The following is a 15853-nucleotide window of genomic DNA, read 5'->3' as shown; positions in this document are numbered from 1 at the left end:
GCATGGGCATTGTTGCTATAACTGTTATTCTAATGAAGAATAGGTCTTTATGTGTCGCTATAAATGTGTTTATAGAGCAGTAATACTTGCTTATAAACAATTATAAATGAGGCTATAATTCATTCTCAGCATGGACTTTATAGAAAGTATTACTATACTTTAACAGCACCGTTTGGTAGTTTTGTCTAGACTACAGGAATGACCACAACCCCTTCCTTTCTCTGACGCATGTTTCAGGTCATTTTCAGTGTTTCGTCTCTGTATTTATAGATTAGAACTGTTTTTATAAATAGCAGATTTAAGTGTGAATGTGTGTTATTGGACAAAAAACTTTAAATATAGAATGTTTATAGAATTTGTAATTCACAGGAATACTTGAATAAGAAGGTAATTTATTAAAAATCCACAATTTCATAATTGACAGGTTCATTCATATCCTGTGTTGTAAACACACACGCCCCTAAATCACAGCAAGGCACTGGAGAAGGGAACAGAGGGAGAAACTCACACACTGTACGGTGCACATCTAGCCTTACTGCATGACTTTAAATTATCATGTAGATCATAGACTAACTGATCTGTTTATCATGCAGAATTTTTCAGTGTAGTAAATGAAAGGCAGAATTATTAGGTGAAAATGAAAAGTGAACTTAAGTACAGAAGTGAAATGCAGTACAGCAATCTATTCTGTGGTCAGTAATAAAAATATCAGAATATACATAGTTATAAGCTTCACTGAAATATAGACTGAATAAAGTGGGTTAAATGAGAAAGTCAACACCAATAGTGCAGATATCCAGCTCATCATAACTCCTGCAGAAATCCTCCATCGACATCCTGCAACAGGAGATAGATAGAGAGATAGATAGATAGATAGATAGATAGATAGATAGATAGATAGATAGATTTTAAAACTGTATGGAAATGCTCCTGTTTTCTCAATAAAAACTGCTCAAACGATTTAAAATAAATAAATCAGATCCACATACTGTATATAAAATACATTTTAAATGTGATAATATTCAGAACACAGGTGTAATTTACACTGAGAACACTAGGGGGTGTGTTCCTCCACTTATAATAAAATGATATAATAATATTATAGCTATAAGAGCTTGTGTAAAAAATGGATTAATGGATAAATATATATGTGCTGTATATAATTATATAAATATACAGTGTATATAACGGTATTTTATACATTATTATTATTATTAGACCTACCAAAACTCCCCATTGTTTTTATCCTCCAGCCATGTTTCACGGTCCTGACTGCTCACCTCATTCCACAGAGGTGAGCTGGGAAAACCAACCAAAAACATTAAATACATCACATATCTCATGAAAACATCACATTTTTAAAATGTACCTCACACTATCATAATTATAACACAGATACTGCACTGAATTTCTGATCTAATCAAACACTAATTTACACAGACAGCATTAATAATAATCACAGACTGTAAATTCACACCCATACACACCCACACACACGCACACACACACACGCGCACACACACACGCGCACACACACACACACACACACACACAAACAAACAAACACACAGACCACTAGAGGTCATTATCTAGCAGTGTGTCACTAATCACAGTTCTAACCTCGGGTTACGTCCCCATCACATTATAAGACAGCATGTTACTGGTGTAAATGGAAATCTCAGTTTACTAATTAAATAATAAACTATTTCACTGATTACACGTGTTTATAATCCGTTATGTGGAGCGTCCACCTTACAAGTCCCTGTAAACAAGCTGTTACTATAGAAACGATAATATTATGCACAATACATTAGCTATAAATTCATAATGCTGAAGCTCACGTGCAGGAAAAGAAAGTCTGAACATATCACCTTCATTTTACAACTGACTTATTTGTGAATAAATCGTTGTTGTTTGTGTTTATATTTATATTATCGATTGTCTTATTAATGTTTTCAGTTTTGTAAATAAGTAAATATACCATTTATAGTCAGCGTGATTCTTTGTTTTGTGTCATGTTACTTGCACTGCTGTCAGAGAAAAAATAAATCAGCCTCTGACCAATCAGAATGCAGAATTCATCAGCACTGTGGTATAATGAGTGCTTGTTAAACTGTGATGGTTAGGACATGAGTGTGATGAATAATGTTATCAGCAGAAACGTACTTGTCACTCCAGTTTCCCTTCCACTCTCCTTTTCCCCACGGGTTCAGCAGTCTCACCAGTTTCACCACCTTACCCTGACTCTTAACCTGAGAAAGAAAAACACACAATTATTCAGATAAACACTTTCACATGAATGTAGTCAACTGTAAATAAAACTCTCTGATGTTTACCTTTATTTTCCTGACAGAATTTTAGATTGAATATTGGAGGGCTTTCAAGACTTCATTAGAAAACACAGATGTGCAACTCTGCTTTTTTTTCTGGTTTGCATTTTCAAACAAGGCTGTAACACCTCAGAATGTGGATTTTTAAGGGGGTGAATACTTATGGAAGTAAACACAGAAAAGGTTGCAGGTGAAGTCTGAATCACTTTAACTATTTCAGTAACCTGTAGCATATACCATAGGTACAGAGTTTAAAAAATATACTGTATTGTGTATAAAACAATCTGTAAGTGAATAAATGTACACTGATCTCATCTCATATTATATAAAAACATGTGTACACAATGTAAAATATTTATATATAAATAATAGACAACAATGCATATATACATTTATGTATATACATACAATGAAGTATTTATTTTAAAATGGTCATTTTATTTTTTGCAGTTTTATTTGTCATTCCTGCAGAAGTTTATTATTATTATTATTATTATTATTATTATTATTATTATTATTATTATTATCATGCAGATAAACTGTAAAGATGACCAGAGGTGATAAAAATCCTTATAAACACACGCTGAAACAGAACTCAGTTTAGTGACTCGCCTTGGTAACGCCAGTAACGGTGTAGGCGTGTCCCTGCACGATGCCGTTGGGAAGCACTGTGTTAGCGGGAGTGGGCTGAAAAATACAGAACAATACTGAAAAAAGTAAATACTGAATGAGGGCTCGTTATGTACAGTACAGGAAGCAAACAGACAACATCTTGCTCATGTAAACAGGAAGCTGCAGTTACATTCCACTTTACAATGTAAAGACATGTTGCAAACCCTAATGCAGGAATTCACAACTATCTAACATGATGCATTTTTCTGAACGTCACCGCACAGGTCCAACCCGTAACACCACAACATGTGCACGTTTAACGGATTGAATACCTTTTGAAGACACTGTGTTAATAGTTGAGTCAATAATCAAAAGGTTCATTTGTTCTTTGCTAGATATACATATATTTTAAAACTACATTCTTTTGTGTGTGTGTGTGTTTTAATTTCTATTAAATTATGATGAAATTCTGGAGCCTGCATCCAACAAACACTTAATATAAATGAAGCTCTAAAAAAACATTCACCTGGGCATTTAAAAAAATCTATTTAGGAGCCGTATGTTTCTAAACAGAGGTTAAACAAGGTCAAGTTCCATATCAGAAAACACAAGTCAGAGTTGTCATGAAGTTTTCAGACCACCTGCATTTTCAGAGCTTTATTTGTCTCAGAGGAGTTTGAATATGTAATAAATGAATCAGAAAGTGGATCAAATTGACTCCTTTATCATTTTAAATGAATTTATTTCCAGTGCTGGAGATTAAACACACACTACAGCTGTAACACAACCTGATACAACTCGCCAGGAAATGGCGCGCTCATAACCGGGCATGTTTGTGCAGAAAACAGAACGTGTGCGGACTTATTCTTACAGATTTTATTCTCACACACATTCCTTATAAACAGATCATCTGCACGTCTGCACAATGCCTAAAAGAAAACAGTAAACACAAGCTGTCTGGTGTAGAAATCACACACTCCTAATAACAGGAAGCAGGTCTGTAACCACTACACACGTTTTAGCTAGCTTCTTACCTCAACGAGCACTGGCATAAAACTTACTGAAGTGAAGTTATTAGGCTAGCTGCTACGCTATGAAATGCCAAGCCACGTCTACGCTAGATGTTAACTGACAATTGAATAAGGTAAAAGTGATTTTAAAAATAAAAATAAAAACAACTAATAAACCTTCGCTAATGACTTTATTACACATAGAGTTATATCCGTACAGCGGATCTAACACTGAACCCGGAGGAATGTGTTTTGTGACTAGCTGTCTGTCTGATGTATTTAAACTGGACTACATATATAGTCATGTTCATATACTTTACGGTTTTAATCTGTTAGCACAGGAAGCAGACATCCAACATCTTGTTAACATGAACAGGAATACCATTTTAGGGCAGGATACAACACTAATGCGTCTTTTGTGTGTGTGTGTATACACGTGTGAATAATTACCCCTGGAGGAGTACCACACCCCATTACAGCTCTGCGCTTCACTGCCTGTTCCATTAAATCCCAGAGATTATCAGAAGCTTTGCTCAGGTTGAATGTTTTGTACGCTCCGCCGGTGAAATCGTGCAGACCATCAGATATAAACCCACCATTCAATGCTGCATACGAGCCACACACTCTGATCAAAATAAATAAATACATAAATAAATCACTATACCTTACACAGTATTTTGGTTAAATACATGTTGTTGTTATTACACGTACTTGGCGTAGGCTTTCTCCAGCAGCGCAGGCCAGAACTCATTACTGGTTTTGCAGTTAACAAAGATCAGGTGTCCGTTGAGAGTGGGTAACTGGTCGTCTATTACAACATCCACCCACTGGCCGTTTCTGTGGAACTGTGGAGGAATAACCAGACTATCAGGAATACATTCAGGGTTCAGGGATAAACTCTTACCACCGCGAAGATTATTTTCATCTAACAGCATGTCCCCGGGTGTTTTATTCCTCTTACACCACAGAAACCAACAGTTACAGTGTTTTATTGATTAAAGAATGAGACGTTGTATATTTTATCCATTTATAGTTACAGTTACTGTTTCTCACTTACGTTATAGCGGCTATAAACGGTCGTTCCATCACCTGCATCTCTTTATTCTTTCTCTCTCTTTACTCTCTCTCTTTACTCTCTCTCTTTATTCTCTCTCTTTATTCCCCCTCTCTTTATTCTCTCTCTCTCTATATTGTCTCTCTTTATTCCTTCTCTTTATTCTCTCTCTTTATTCTCTCTCTCTATTCTATCTCTTTATTCTCTCTCTTTATTCCCTCTCTCTTTATTCTCTCTCTTTATTCCCTCTCTCTATTCTCTCTTTCTCTTCTCTCTCTTGAAGTTAATGAAACTGAAACAGATTTCTCTACTTACCCTGAAATGGAAAATGCCTGCGTAATCCTTATTAAACGACTGATCAGCAGGAACGACTTGATCCATGATGTCCTTCTGGAATGTAATCGCTCCAATCGCAGACAAAAACCAGCAATTTCCTAAAAATTACAAATACGCAAAAAATAAGTAAATATGATTGTTATAGTCGAATTTATATTTCCACTGCATTCCCCAATAAACTCTCACTAATACTTCCCAATTTCAAGCTTTGTTTTTTAAAATCAGAAAAAATAAAGCATTTTTTTGTAGGTAACATGATTGATGTGCTTTTAAAAAAAAACATCATGCATCTGCTGTTTGTACATACCTATATATATATAAAGCTTAAGTCTTACCCTCTCTGTCAATAATACACAATGAGCAATAGGGATTTTAATGAGTAGAACTGTTAACTAGAAATGTGCCGTAGCGCCTAAACAAAACTTATCCCTTACAAAGTAATTAATTTAATACGGCATGCTAACTACAGTTTTTAAAGAAAAATTCTTCGTAATTTAACTAAGGATTTAAACTTTACTTACCAAGATCTCCTTGAGTGTAGTCAAACCTGGACTCGCCATCTACAATCAGACAAGGATCATCCACTAGTTCCTGATGATAAAAAAGTCATATTCATTTTATTATTATTTAGCCGTGCTGTGCCCTGACTTCCTAAATCGCTTCTTTAAATTTTACAGCAACACAAATATAACTAACACAATTCATCATCTCATGATCTCAGCTCGAAATTCCTCTTCAATAAAAGATGGAGGGAAATGGAGGTGCTGCCAACCTTCATCTTTCACATTCAGCTCTAGTTATAATAATGACAGTAATAGACATAACTTTATTTACAAGTCCATTGTTTGAAAATAACAAATCACCAATAAAGTTTCAAAAAATACAGGGAGCAGTTCTGTAACCACCAGAGTAAAGTTTGTTGAGATATTATGTAAATGGTACCTTATATTAATGATAAATACCTGATAACTTAGCCAAGCTACTTAGCTAACTGCTATGCGAGGAAGTTATTTGCTCCACCAAGGAGGCAACTTAAAAAATATATCAACCTTTAATCATTCACTAATGACTTACTGACTTACCTTCTAATTGAACACCTTCTTTAAGAAAATAGAGTGGGCCTAACACCGAACTGAGGAAATGTTTTTATTACACCACTCAGTTTATTTGGGTAAGTCAAGCACATCTTGACTTGCCAGTATTTTCCCCCCCTTTCTTCCAAAAATATTCTAGATCCATCAGATTGTGAGGGTATCTCCTGTGCACAGCCTGCTTCAGGTCACTCCACAGATTTTTAGCTGGATTCAGGTCTGGGCTCGGGCTAGGTCATTGAAACATATTGATCTTCTTTTGGTGAAGCTGTTCCTTTGCTGATTTGGATGTATGCTTTGGGTCATTGTGGTGCTGAAAGGTGAAATTCCTTTTCATCTTCAGCTTACTAACAGACACCTGAAGGTTTTGCATTAAAATAGACTGGTATTTGCAGATATTCGTGATTCCCTCCATCTTGATAAAAGCCCCAGTTCTAGCTGAAGGAAAGCAGTACTAAAGTTTTGTTGGATTGTGTTCTTTTTTTAATTTAATATTTCTTTAGTTAATCGAAATAAATATTTATGTAAATTTAAACACACTCAGAAGCACACGTAGGATATGAACATTATTTCCTGAAATTTTCCAAAAAAAAGAAACTTTCTTGTGTAAATGGTCCTTTGAAGGATTTAAAGATAACTCCGTTCTTATCCAGCTGGATAAATGAGGCTCATTGTGAATATCAGACGGTTATAATGCACACACACAGGTTTGAACATGAATACAGTCTGGTTAGAATTCCTCAGTCAGTGTGTGAGTGGAGACGCGTTGGAAACTGTGTGAGTGAGAAGACAGGAGCTTCTGCATACTGACAGAACAGAACAGATCAGAACAGAACAACAACCCACCACACGAGCACCTGAGGCTAATCTCTAATAAACTGTTACCATATAAGGAATGTGAAGGATAAACAGATGGAGCACTGGGACAGAATGTGTTAATAAACTCATCTTCAGGACTTTAAGACCATTTATTCTTAAAAACAATAATATTCAATCTCGTGTTCAAAAGTCACTCAGCTGTCATCAATTAAATTATTCTGATTAACCCCAAATAAAGATCAGCTGTATCTGTAGGATCTTCATATCTTCATGGTTTCATCTGACTGCTGAAGCCATGGTCCTCAAAGAGCTTTCAAAGCATGCACGGTATCTCACTGTCAAAAGATATCGATCAGCAGAGGGGTATAAAAGAATTTCCAAAACCAACGTGAATCACCGCCATCATCAACAAGTGGAGAAAATGGAGCACCACAGTGACATCACCAAGAACAGGACATCCCTCCAAAATTTACAAAAGGACAAGATAAAAACTTAGCAGAGATGCTCCCAAGAGACCTACAGCAACATTAAATGAGCTGCAGGAACATCTGAAAAGTACTGATTACTCTCTCATGTCTGGACTATGGGGTAGGGAGGCTAGACAGAAGTCCTTTCTTACAAAAAAACATCCAAGCCCAACTAAATCACCCCAAATGATCTAAACAGGGGTGTGTAGACTTTTTATATCCACTGTACACCCTCATTGTCTCACTCATTCATTTAACTGCAGCTAAACCTGGTAAAAAAAATAAATAAATAAATAAATAAAATACTTCCCCTGAAGTCCAAACAGCTGAGTCACTGGGTTTTCAAACAACATCTAAAGACCGCCCTCTTCCTGAAGTATCTAAATTAGCACTTATTAAATTAATGAATTAAAAATTTTAGACTGACGGTATTCTTAGTCCATGACCTGCTGAACCAGTATCGGGTCGTGTTTATTGACAGAGACTTCAAAGCACTTCTGAAAGTCATTCTGGATAAACATGTCTGCCAAATGCCATAAATGTAAATGTAAATATAAAATAATACCAAGTTACCATGACAACCACAGTTCATAACTAACACAGACTCACATACCATGTTGGTTCTGTAGATCAAATATTATGCATCTAAAATGTTGGTTGTACAGGTTTAGTAATACAGCAGTTAGCATGTTTTACTGTGATTTGCGACATCACAAACTCAGCTTAGTGTTTTCAGTAGATATTTTTTCTAAGAATTGTCTAACAATTGATAATAAAATAAAATTAAAATACGGGGCCGTTTAACTTAGGGATTAAATTACTGATAGGCTACATCACCAGTGAAATCATGCAGTCATCATACACTGTGAGCTGAGTGTGTTCCTAAAATAACACTGCTCATTTAACATGCCCTTTAGTTCGACATTTATCCTTTTTAATGTTTTTTGGGACTCCCAACTCTGCTCCTGTAGCAGATTAGCAAACTTCACTATGCTAATAAAATAATTAGCAAATAATAATTATTAAATAATTTAAAACTGATTAAAAGAATATTCTATACTGTATATGCATTGTGTAGACAAGTTCAGTTGTGATAAACGTGAACATTACCGATGGTCTCTTCCACACCACTTTATCCACTTTTTTTAATGGCAGCAGGCCCGAGCCGATGGAGCGCCGATCCGCAGGAAACTTATCATCCACAAACAGCGCTTTATTAATCAGACATTTCTGACGCAGTTTGAGAAAATCCTGAGCCTGAAAGTTCTGCGGGTTGTAGCGAGAACCGGCCGCGTTCAACTTGCGTCGTTTATTCTTCTGAGGAGCCATGTGGAGAAATCTGATTAAAGAGAAACACAAAAACACTCAAACTCAACTGAAGCCAATCAACTTTATTTATACTACAACGGTGTTGATTCATTTTCTATAACAGCAGCTCTGACAGTAGTGCAGCTGCAAATCACAGGTTTATATTATATTAATACTCAGAAGAGAGACTGGGGGAGAGTGGGGGTTGGCTGTTTGTGAGCCTGTCTGTGGTAACGATGTATGAAATGAATCAATAAACATTTATTTAATTATTAAGCGGGCTTTAAATACTTCATTATACTCTTATGTCATATCTAGATAGATAGACAGACAGTAGGGGTGTAACAATACACAAAATTCTAAATTCAGTTTCAGTACAGTCAATATAAGCATTAGCTGAATATGTGTCTTCAGTTTCCATTTTCAGTTCATTAAAACATTCAACACTGACACACCAAACAAATTAACGCATGTAAAGTTAAGTCCCTAATGTTATAATAGTCCAGCTGGATACGAGTGAACATTGCAGGAGTTTGTATTTACCTGCTGTTCAAGTTTAACTTTACACTTTCAGCAGTTTAAACTTTTCACCATCATAACAGGGTTGAAAAATGAGATGCAGCCAGTGTACATCTTCAGTTTTATTTCTTTCTGACTCAGTAGTAATAACATATAAATAGTTCTTACCTGAGCGTGTGTATACCTGAGTGCTGTCTCTCGTCTCTCAGCTCTCTGTGACACACAGCTCTCAGTTCCCAGGTGATGTTTTTCTACGAGTGACTGCAGCTGTGTTTATATGGGAGGAGTTTATTTCTATAGAGCTGTGGGCTGCAGGGCTTCATTAACATACCACCACACAGGAGAAGTTATTACTCCCCCCCCCCAGGAAACACATGCCCCTATCTCACACAGACAGACACACACACACACACACACACACACACACACACACACACACGTCATATCATAGCAAACCATTTGATACACTTTTCTTACAACACCCATATTCGCATGAAGTATGGTTACGCTTCAAAATAAACAATACTTACCACAAAAGTAATTTCAGAAACAAAGATTCACTTATACAACCAAATGTATACACTGATTAAAACTGTGAAAAGTAGGAGTTCAGACTAAATTCATTAACATAAATACAGCGTAAGTATTCAGTGTGTGGACATCCTGCTCAATATAGACCCAGAAAACACATTTTCATTATCTCACACACACACAGACAAGTACCAATAGGACACACACACACACACACACACACACACACATAGAGATCAACAGGGTTACCAGAGGTCAAGAATTTACAGAACCTACAGAACTGTCAACCAGCGGGAACATGAAGGGTCATAAATCAATCAGACATTTTGAGAGAAAGAGTCTGTAATAACTATAAAATATGAAAATAATCCCAGCAGATATTTACTCACTCACATTCTCCTTCCACTCATATGCTTTAACTGCCTATATTTACATTATCCTCCATTAATAAGGGCACCCTTGGTAAATATGAGCAAAGAAGGCTGTGAAAATTGTCCTTAATATTTAACCTTTTGATCTTTTGTTAAAAAAATTCACAAAAATACTCTCATCAATATCAAACAATTGCAAACACAACACACAGGTTTATCAAAAAAATGGTTAAATATAGGGGTGCAACAATTATTGGCACCCTTAAATATATTTGAAGAATATTACCATTGATATTTTACATTTTTAGTACACCTGGGTGACTAGGAACAGGAAATTGTTCAACCATGACTTCCTGTTTCACAGGGGTATAAATATGAGGTACACATAGACCAAATTTCCTTAGTCATTCATAACAATGGGTAAGACGAGGAATGTAGCTGTGATGTGCAGGAAAAGGTTGTTGAGCTTCACACAATGGGGCGTGGCTGTAAGAAAATAGCACAAGCATTGAAAATGCCCATTTCCACCATCAGGGCAATAATTAAGAAGTTCCAGTCGACTGGAAATGTTATGAATCGACCTGGAATTGGACGTGTGTCTATATCGTCTCAACGCACTGTGAAGAGGACGGTTCGAGTGGATAAAACATCTCCAAGGATCACAGCTGGAGAATTGCAGAAGTTAGTTGTGTCTTGGGGTCAGAAAGTCTCCAAAACTACAATCTGAAGTCACCTACATCACCACAAGTTGTTTGGAAGGGTTCAAGAAAAAAGCCTCTACTCTCATCCAAAAACAAACTCCAGCATCTTCAGTTTGCAGACACGACTGGAACTTCAAATGGGATCGGGTTCTATGGTCAGATGAAACCAGAATAGAGCTTTTTGGTAATAAACACCAGAGGTGGTTTTGGAGCACACAGAGAGGTAGCCATATGGAAAAGTACCTCATGCCCACGGTTAAATATGGAGGAGGATCTTTAATGTTTTGGGATGTTTTTCTGCCAGAGGACCTGGACATTTTGTTAGGATACATGGCATCATGGACTCTATCAAATATCAACAGATATTAAATGAAAACCTGACTGCCTCTGCCAGAAAGCTTCAAATGGGCCGTGGTTGGATCTTCCAGCAGGACAATGATCCAAAACATACATCAAAATCTACACAAAAATGGTTTACTGACCACAAAATCAAGGTCCTGCCATGACCATCCCAGTCCCCTGACCTGAACCCCATAGAAAACCTGTGGGGTGAACTGAAGAGGAGAGTCCACCAGCGTGGACCTCGAGATGTGAAGGATCTGGAGAGATTCTGTATGGAGGAACGCTCTCAGATCCCTCGCCATGTATTCTCCAACCTCATCAGGCATTATGGAGAAGACTCAGAGCTGTTATCTTAACAAAGAGAGCTAGCACAAACATTGACTAAAAGGGTGCCAATAATTGTTGCACACCTATATTTAACAAAGATATATTTTGGATAAATCTGTTTTTTGTTTGCAATTGTTTGATATCCATGAGAGCAGAGTATTTTTGTGAATTATTTGAGCAAAAGATCAAAAGGTTAAACAATAAAGACAATTTTCACAGCCTTCTTTGCTCATATATACCAAGGGTGCCAATATTAGTGGAGGGCCCTGTATATATAAATCTATGTATCCACAACATTACAATGCCATTAGGTATATTGTTCATGTTATTGTTTTCATAATGAATATCAATTATTACAGGAATTATTTTAGAACGGGATGTGCAGTCTTATCCACAAAGGGCCGGTGTGGGTGCAGGTTTTCATTCCAATCAGGCAGGAGTAACATGTGATTCCACCTGTTTAATCAGTTTTGCTTGGCTTTCAGTCGACTCAGGTCTTCTTAGGTGCAATGAAAACCTTCCCACACACTGGTCCTTTCTGGATAAGGTTGGACATCCCTGGTCTAGAACAACTAGACTAAGGTCATTGTTGGCTGCTGAGAAAATGGTTTCTTTTTAATAATAATAATAAGAAGAAGAAGATTAAAAGTTATTTATTTTCATGAACATGGTAGATCAATGTGCTGTATGTCATATATCAAGGAGGTAACTCTGGATTTCAGTTCCCATCAGCCATTGCACTGTACTACATGTCACATGACCACCTGCACTTGAATCACGTTTCTGTTAATTAAAGTTAACTTATATATAGCCATTGTTTGCACTGCTTCTCTGTCTTACGTTTGTCTTAGAATACCGTGTTCCGTTTCTTGCCACAGTATTTTGCCAAGTTGTCTTAGTGTCTTTGTTTTGTTGTTTGTTTAATAAACATTGTATATCTGCGATTGCTTCTGAATCTATCTTGAAATGTGACACTGTACAGCCATCTATTCAAGAAATTAAGTTATTAAAAATACAGTAATAAAATAAAGCTAAACAAAAAGTAAATTACAAAGTAAACAATGCAGGAGTTAAAACTCTGAAAGTTTGTTATAAGGTACAAAAGTCAAGCCATTGGGATAACGAAGACACATATTAAAGATATTATAAGGTTGGCAGGATTCTCAACTCCAGTCCTGTCTTGCACAGATTCAAGTTTTTTCCTGCTCCAAACACACCTGATATGAGCCAGCTTATTAACACTTCCCTGGCTCTTAAATATGTTGAGAGAAAGCAGAGGAAGTGTCAAACTGTTCAGGAAACACTACACCAGTGGTCACCAACCCACGTCCTTGAGATCTACCTTCCTGCAGATTTCATCTCCAACCAAAATCTAACACACCTGTTTTAGCTAATGAAGAACTTAAGGCAATAATTAGATGGTCATGTGGGCACCATTATGGTTGGAGCTAAAGTCTTCCGGAAGGAAGATCTTCAGGAACAGGGTTGGTGACCACAGCTTGTAAACATTGGAATGAAATGTCATTTCTTCAAGACCATGGTGCAACACAGCACAGTATGGAAAATTACATAAAGTGCAAATACACAACAGTGAAGACAAGACAATAAATACACAGGACAATAAATACACAGAACAGGACCATAAATATACAGGAAAATAAATACATAGAACAGGACCATAAATACACAGGAAAATAAATACATAGAACAGGACCATAAATACACAGGAAAATAAATACATAGAACAGGACCATAAATACACAGGAAAATAAATACACAGGACAATAAATACACAGGAAAATAAATACACAGGACAGATCATGGGCTGTAAACTATTGTGTAATGTAGCACAAGTATAGCGCAATACTGGCAGCAAACTTGAGTTCCATAATAAAAAGTGACTGATGCCGCTTTGTAAAGTGCAGTATGCAGTGGACCTGAGTCTTACTGTGTTAGGTGTTTGACTTGCCCAGGTGTGCATTGGGAAGCAGCAGGGTATTAAGTTATCTGATTGCCTCAGGAAAGAAACTGTTATGGAGTCTGCTGGTGGTGGCACGGATGCTCCTGTACCTTCTGCCAGATGGCAGAAGGGTGAAGAGTTCATGAGAGGGGTGAGAGGGGTTGTCCACAATACTGGTGGCTGCTTCGGATGCAGCGGTTGTTGAATGAGGTGTCGATGGTGGATAGAGAGACCCAAATGATCTTTTCAGCCGTACTCACAATCAGCTGAAAGGTCTTGGGGTCAGAGGCTGTGCAGTTCCTGCACCACACAGTAGGACAGCTGGTCAGGGGGCTCTTTATCATCCCTCTGTAGAGGGGAGAGGTTGGCTCTTTTCAGCCTCCAGTGGAGGAGGTGGAGGTGCTGCTGGGCCTTCTTGGCTAAGCAGGTAAATGGTCAGCAATTCTACAAAGCACTTCACACTGTTTCTCATTCACACACTCACACAGCAGAGCTAGCATGCAAGGCACTAACCTGCCATCTGGAGCAATTTGGGTTCAGTGTCTTGCCCAAGGATACTTCGGCATGTGGATTTGTGTGGGTCGGGGATCGAACCACCAACCCTGCAATTAGTGGACAACCAGCTCTACCACCTGAGCCACAGCTGGTCCAAGCTGGTGGTGTTGAGAGTCCAGGATAGGTCCTCTGTCATGTGAACACTGTCATGATTTCCCCTTGAAGCAGCGTGCTCTAAGCGCGAATGCGCGAGCACCTGCTTTTCCATAGTTGACAGTAGTGACATCTGGACACGTGTGTTTTGTTTATGTTTCTGTCATGTCTCCTCCCTGTTCTGTCATTGGCTGGGATTTCACGTGGGTCTGTATTGCCCTCAGCTGCTAGCAGTTTAGACGCTGATCATGTCCGCATATATACCGCGTGCCTCCCAGCACACAACGCGGAAGATGATCGTAGAGTTAGTTTAGTTCGTTTAGTAGTCATAGTCACGGTCCATGTTTAGAGTTAGTTCACGCTGGATTATCCGCTTCCAGTTCCTCGTCATAGTTCATGTTTCTCGTTTTGTTTATCGACCCTGTTTTCCGTGACCACGACCTTGATTCATGTTTAACCCTGTGTATGCCTGTTTGCCGATCACCTGACCTTCGCCTGTTGTGGATTACGTTTATGGATCACGTTTGGATTTGTCTGCCTGTCTCTCTTTTAAAATAAACACTGTTCATACTGCACTTGCATCCGTCCTATCTCCGCTCCGTCACGATACGTGACAGAATCTTCCGCCATAACATGGATGCGGCAGGAGGACAGGGGAGACATCACGCTACAGTGGGAGTAGCAGGACAATACCTTATCGGGAAACGTTCCGATTACTGGCCGCATTTCTTGCCGTTCCCTCAGCTGTACGCCGTTGAACTGCCGCCAGAGACAGCGGGGTTGGGGAGCTACCCGCTGGAGTTCCTCTTCAGCTGCCAGGAATATTTCTGCAGCCTGGCGTATCCCAAGCCTACTAAGAGACAGTGGATCGGGTTCTTGGTGTCCAGGTTTTGCCGTCCGGCCCGTGACTGGGCGGAGCAGCTGGTGAGCACTGGGTCCTCTGCCCTCCAGGATGTCACTCAATTTGCAGAACTTTTTATGGAGGAGTTCACGCAACCAGGGCAGCTTCATGGTCTGGATTTACTGGGGTGGAGAGTCAGTGGACAGCCCCAGCCTGACCTGCCCTTTAACCTCTATTATGAGGGGCTTGACAGGTCAGCCTCCACCAATCCGCTTCAGGTTCTAGCCAACGTGGAGGAGGTGGCACCGACATGCATGTCTGAGAGCTGCAGGAGGGAGACCAAGCTACAGTGCCCTACCTGCAAAAAACTGGGTCTCTAGGAAGCATTCTACTGCTCTCATGAATGCTTCAAGAGCAGCTGGCGGTAGCATAAGAAACTCCACCGGAGAGCCCGTGCAGAGATCCAGCCCGGGGTCAACAGGGTGACCTCGGAGTGCCCGTCGGAGGTCTCAGCACCTGAGCCCCAGCCGGAGGTGAATCTGGCGACCTCAGAGCTCGAACCTGAGACCCACGAGGAGGTCTCACC

The 15853-nt window shown here is 38.6% G+C and overlaps 1 protein-coding gene across 1 annotated transcript; it reads right to left on the bottom strand.

Moving 5' to 3' along the window:
- Positions 1-372: 372 nt before the first annotated feature.
- LOC128615513 (calpain-8) lies at positions 373-9831 on the bottom strand. Its single transcript, XM_053637681.1, has 10 exons — positions 9715-9831; positions 8830-9058; positions 5864-5933; positions 5322-5440; positions 4664-4797; positions 4403-4577; positions 2943-3017; positions 2167-2252; positions 1225-1299; positions 373-837 (listed from the first exon to the last, which is right to left on the bottom strand). Exons 2-10 carry the CDS (start codon positions 9046-9048, stop codon positions 762-764), a joined length of 1029 nt encoding a protein of 342 aa, XP_053493656.1. The 5' UTR covers positions 9049-9058; positions 9715-9831; the 3' UTR covers positions 373-761.
- Positions 9832-15853: the final 6022 nt, after the last annotated feature.

The sequence above is a fragment of the Ictalurus furcatus genome, chromosome 1 (assembly GCF_023375685.1).
Source record: "Ictalurus furcatus strain D&B chromosome 1, Billie_1.0, whole genome shotgun sequence".
In the NCBI taxonomy this organism is placed as follows: domain Eukaryota; kingdom Metazoa; phylum Chordata; class Actinopteri; order Siluriformes; family Ictaluridae; genus Ictalurus; species Ictalurus furcatus.
Note: the sequence above shows the minus strand (reverse complement) of the source record. Positions and strands in the feature narration are given on the sequence as shown.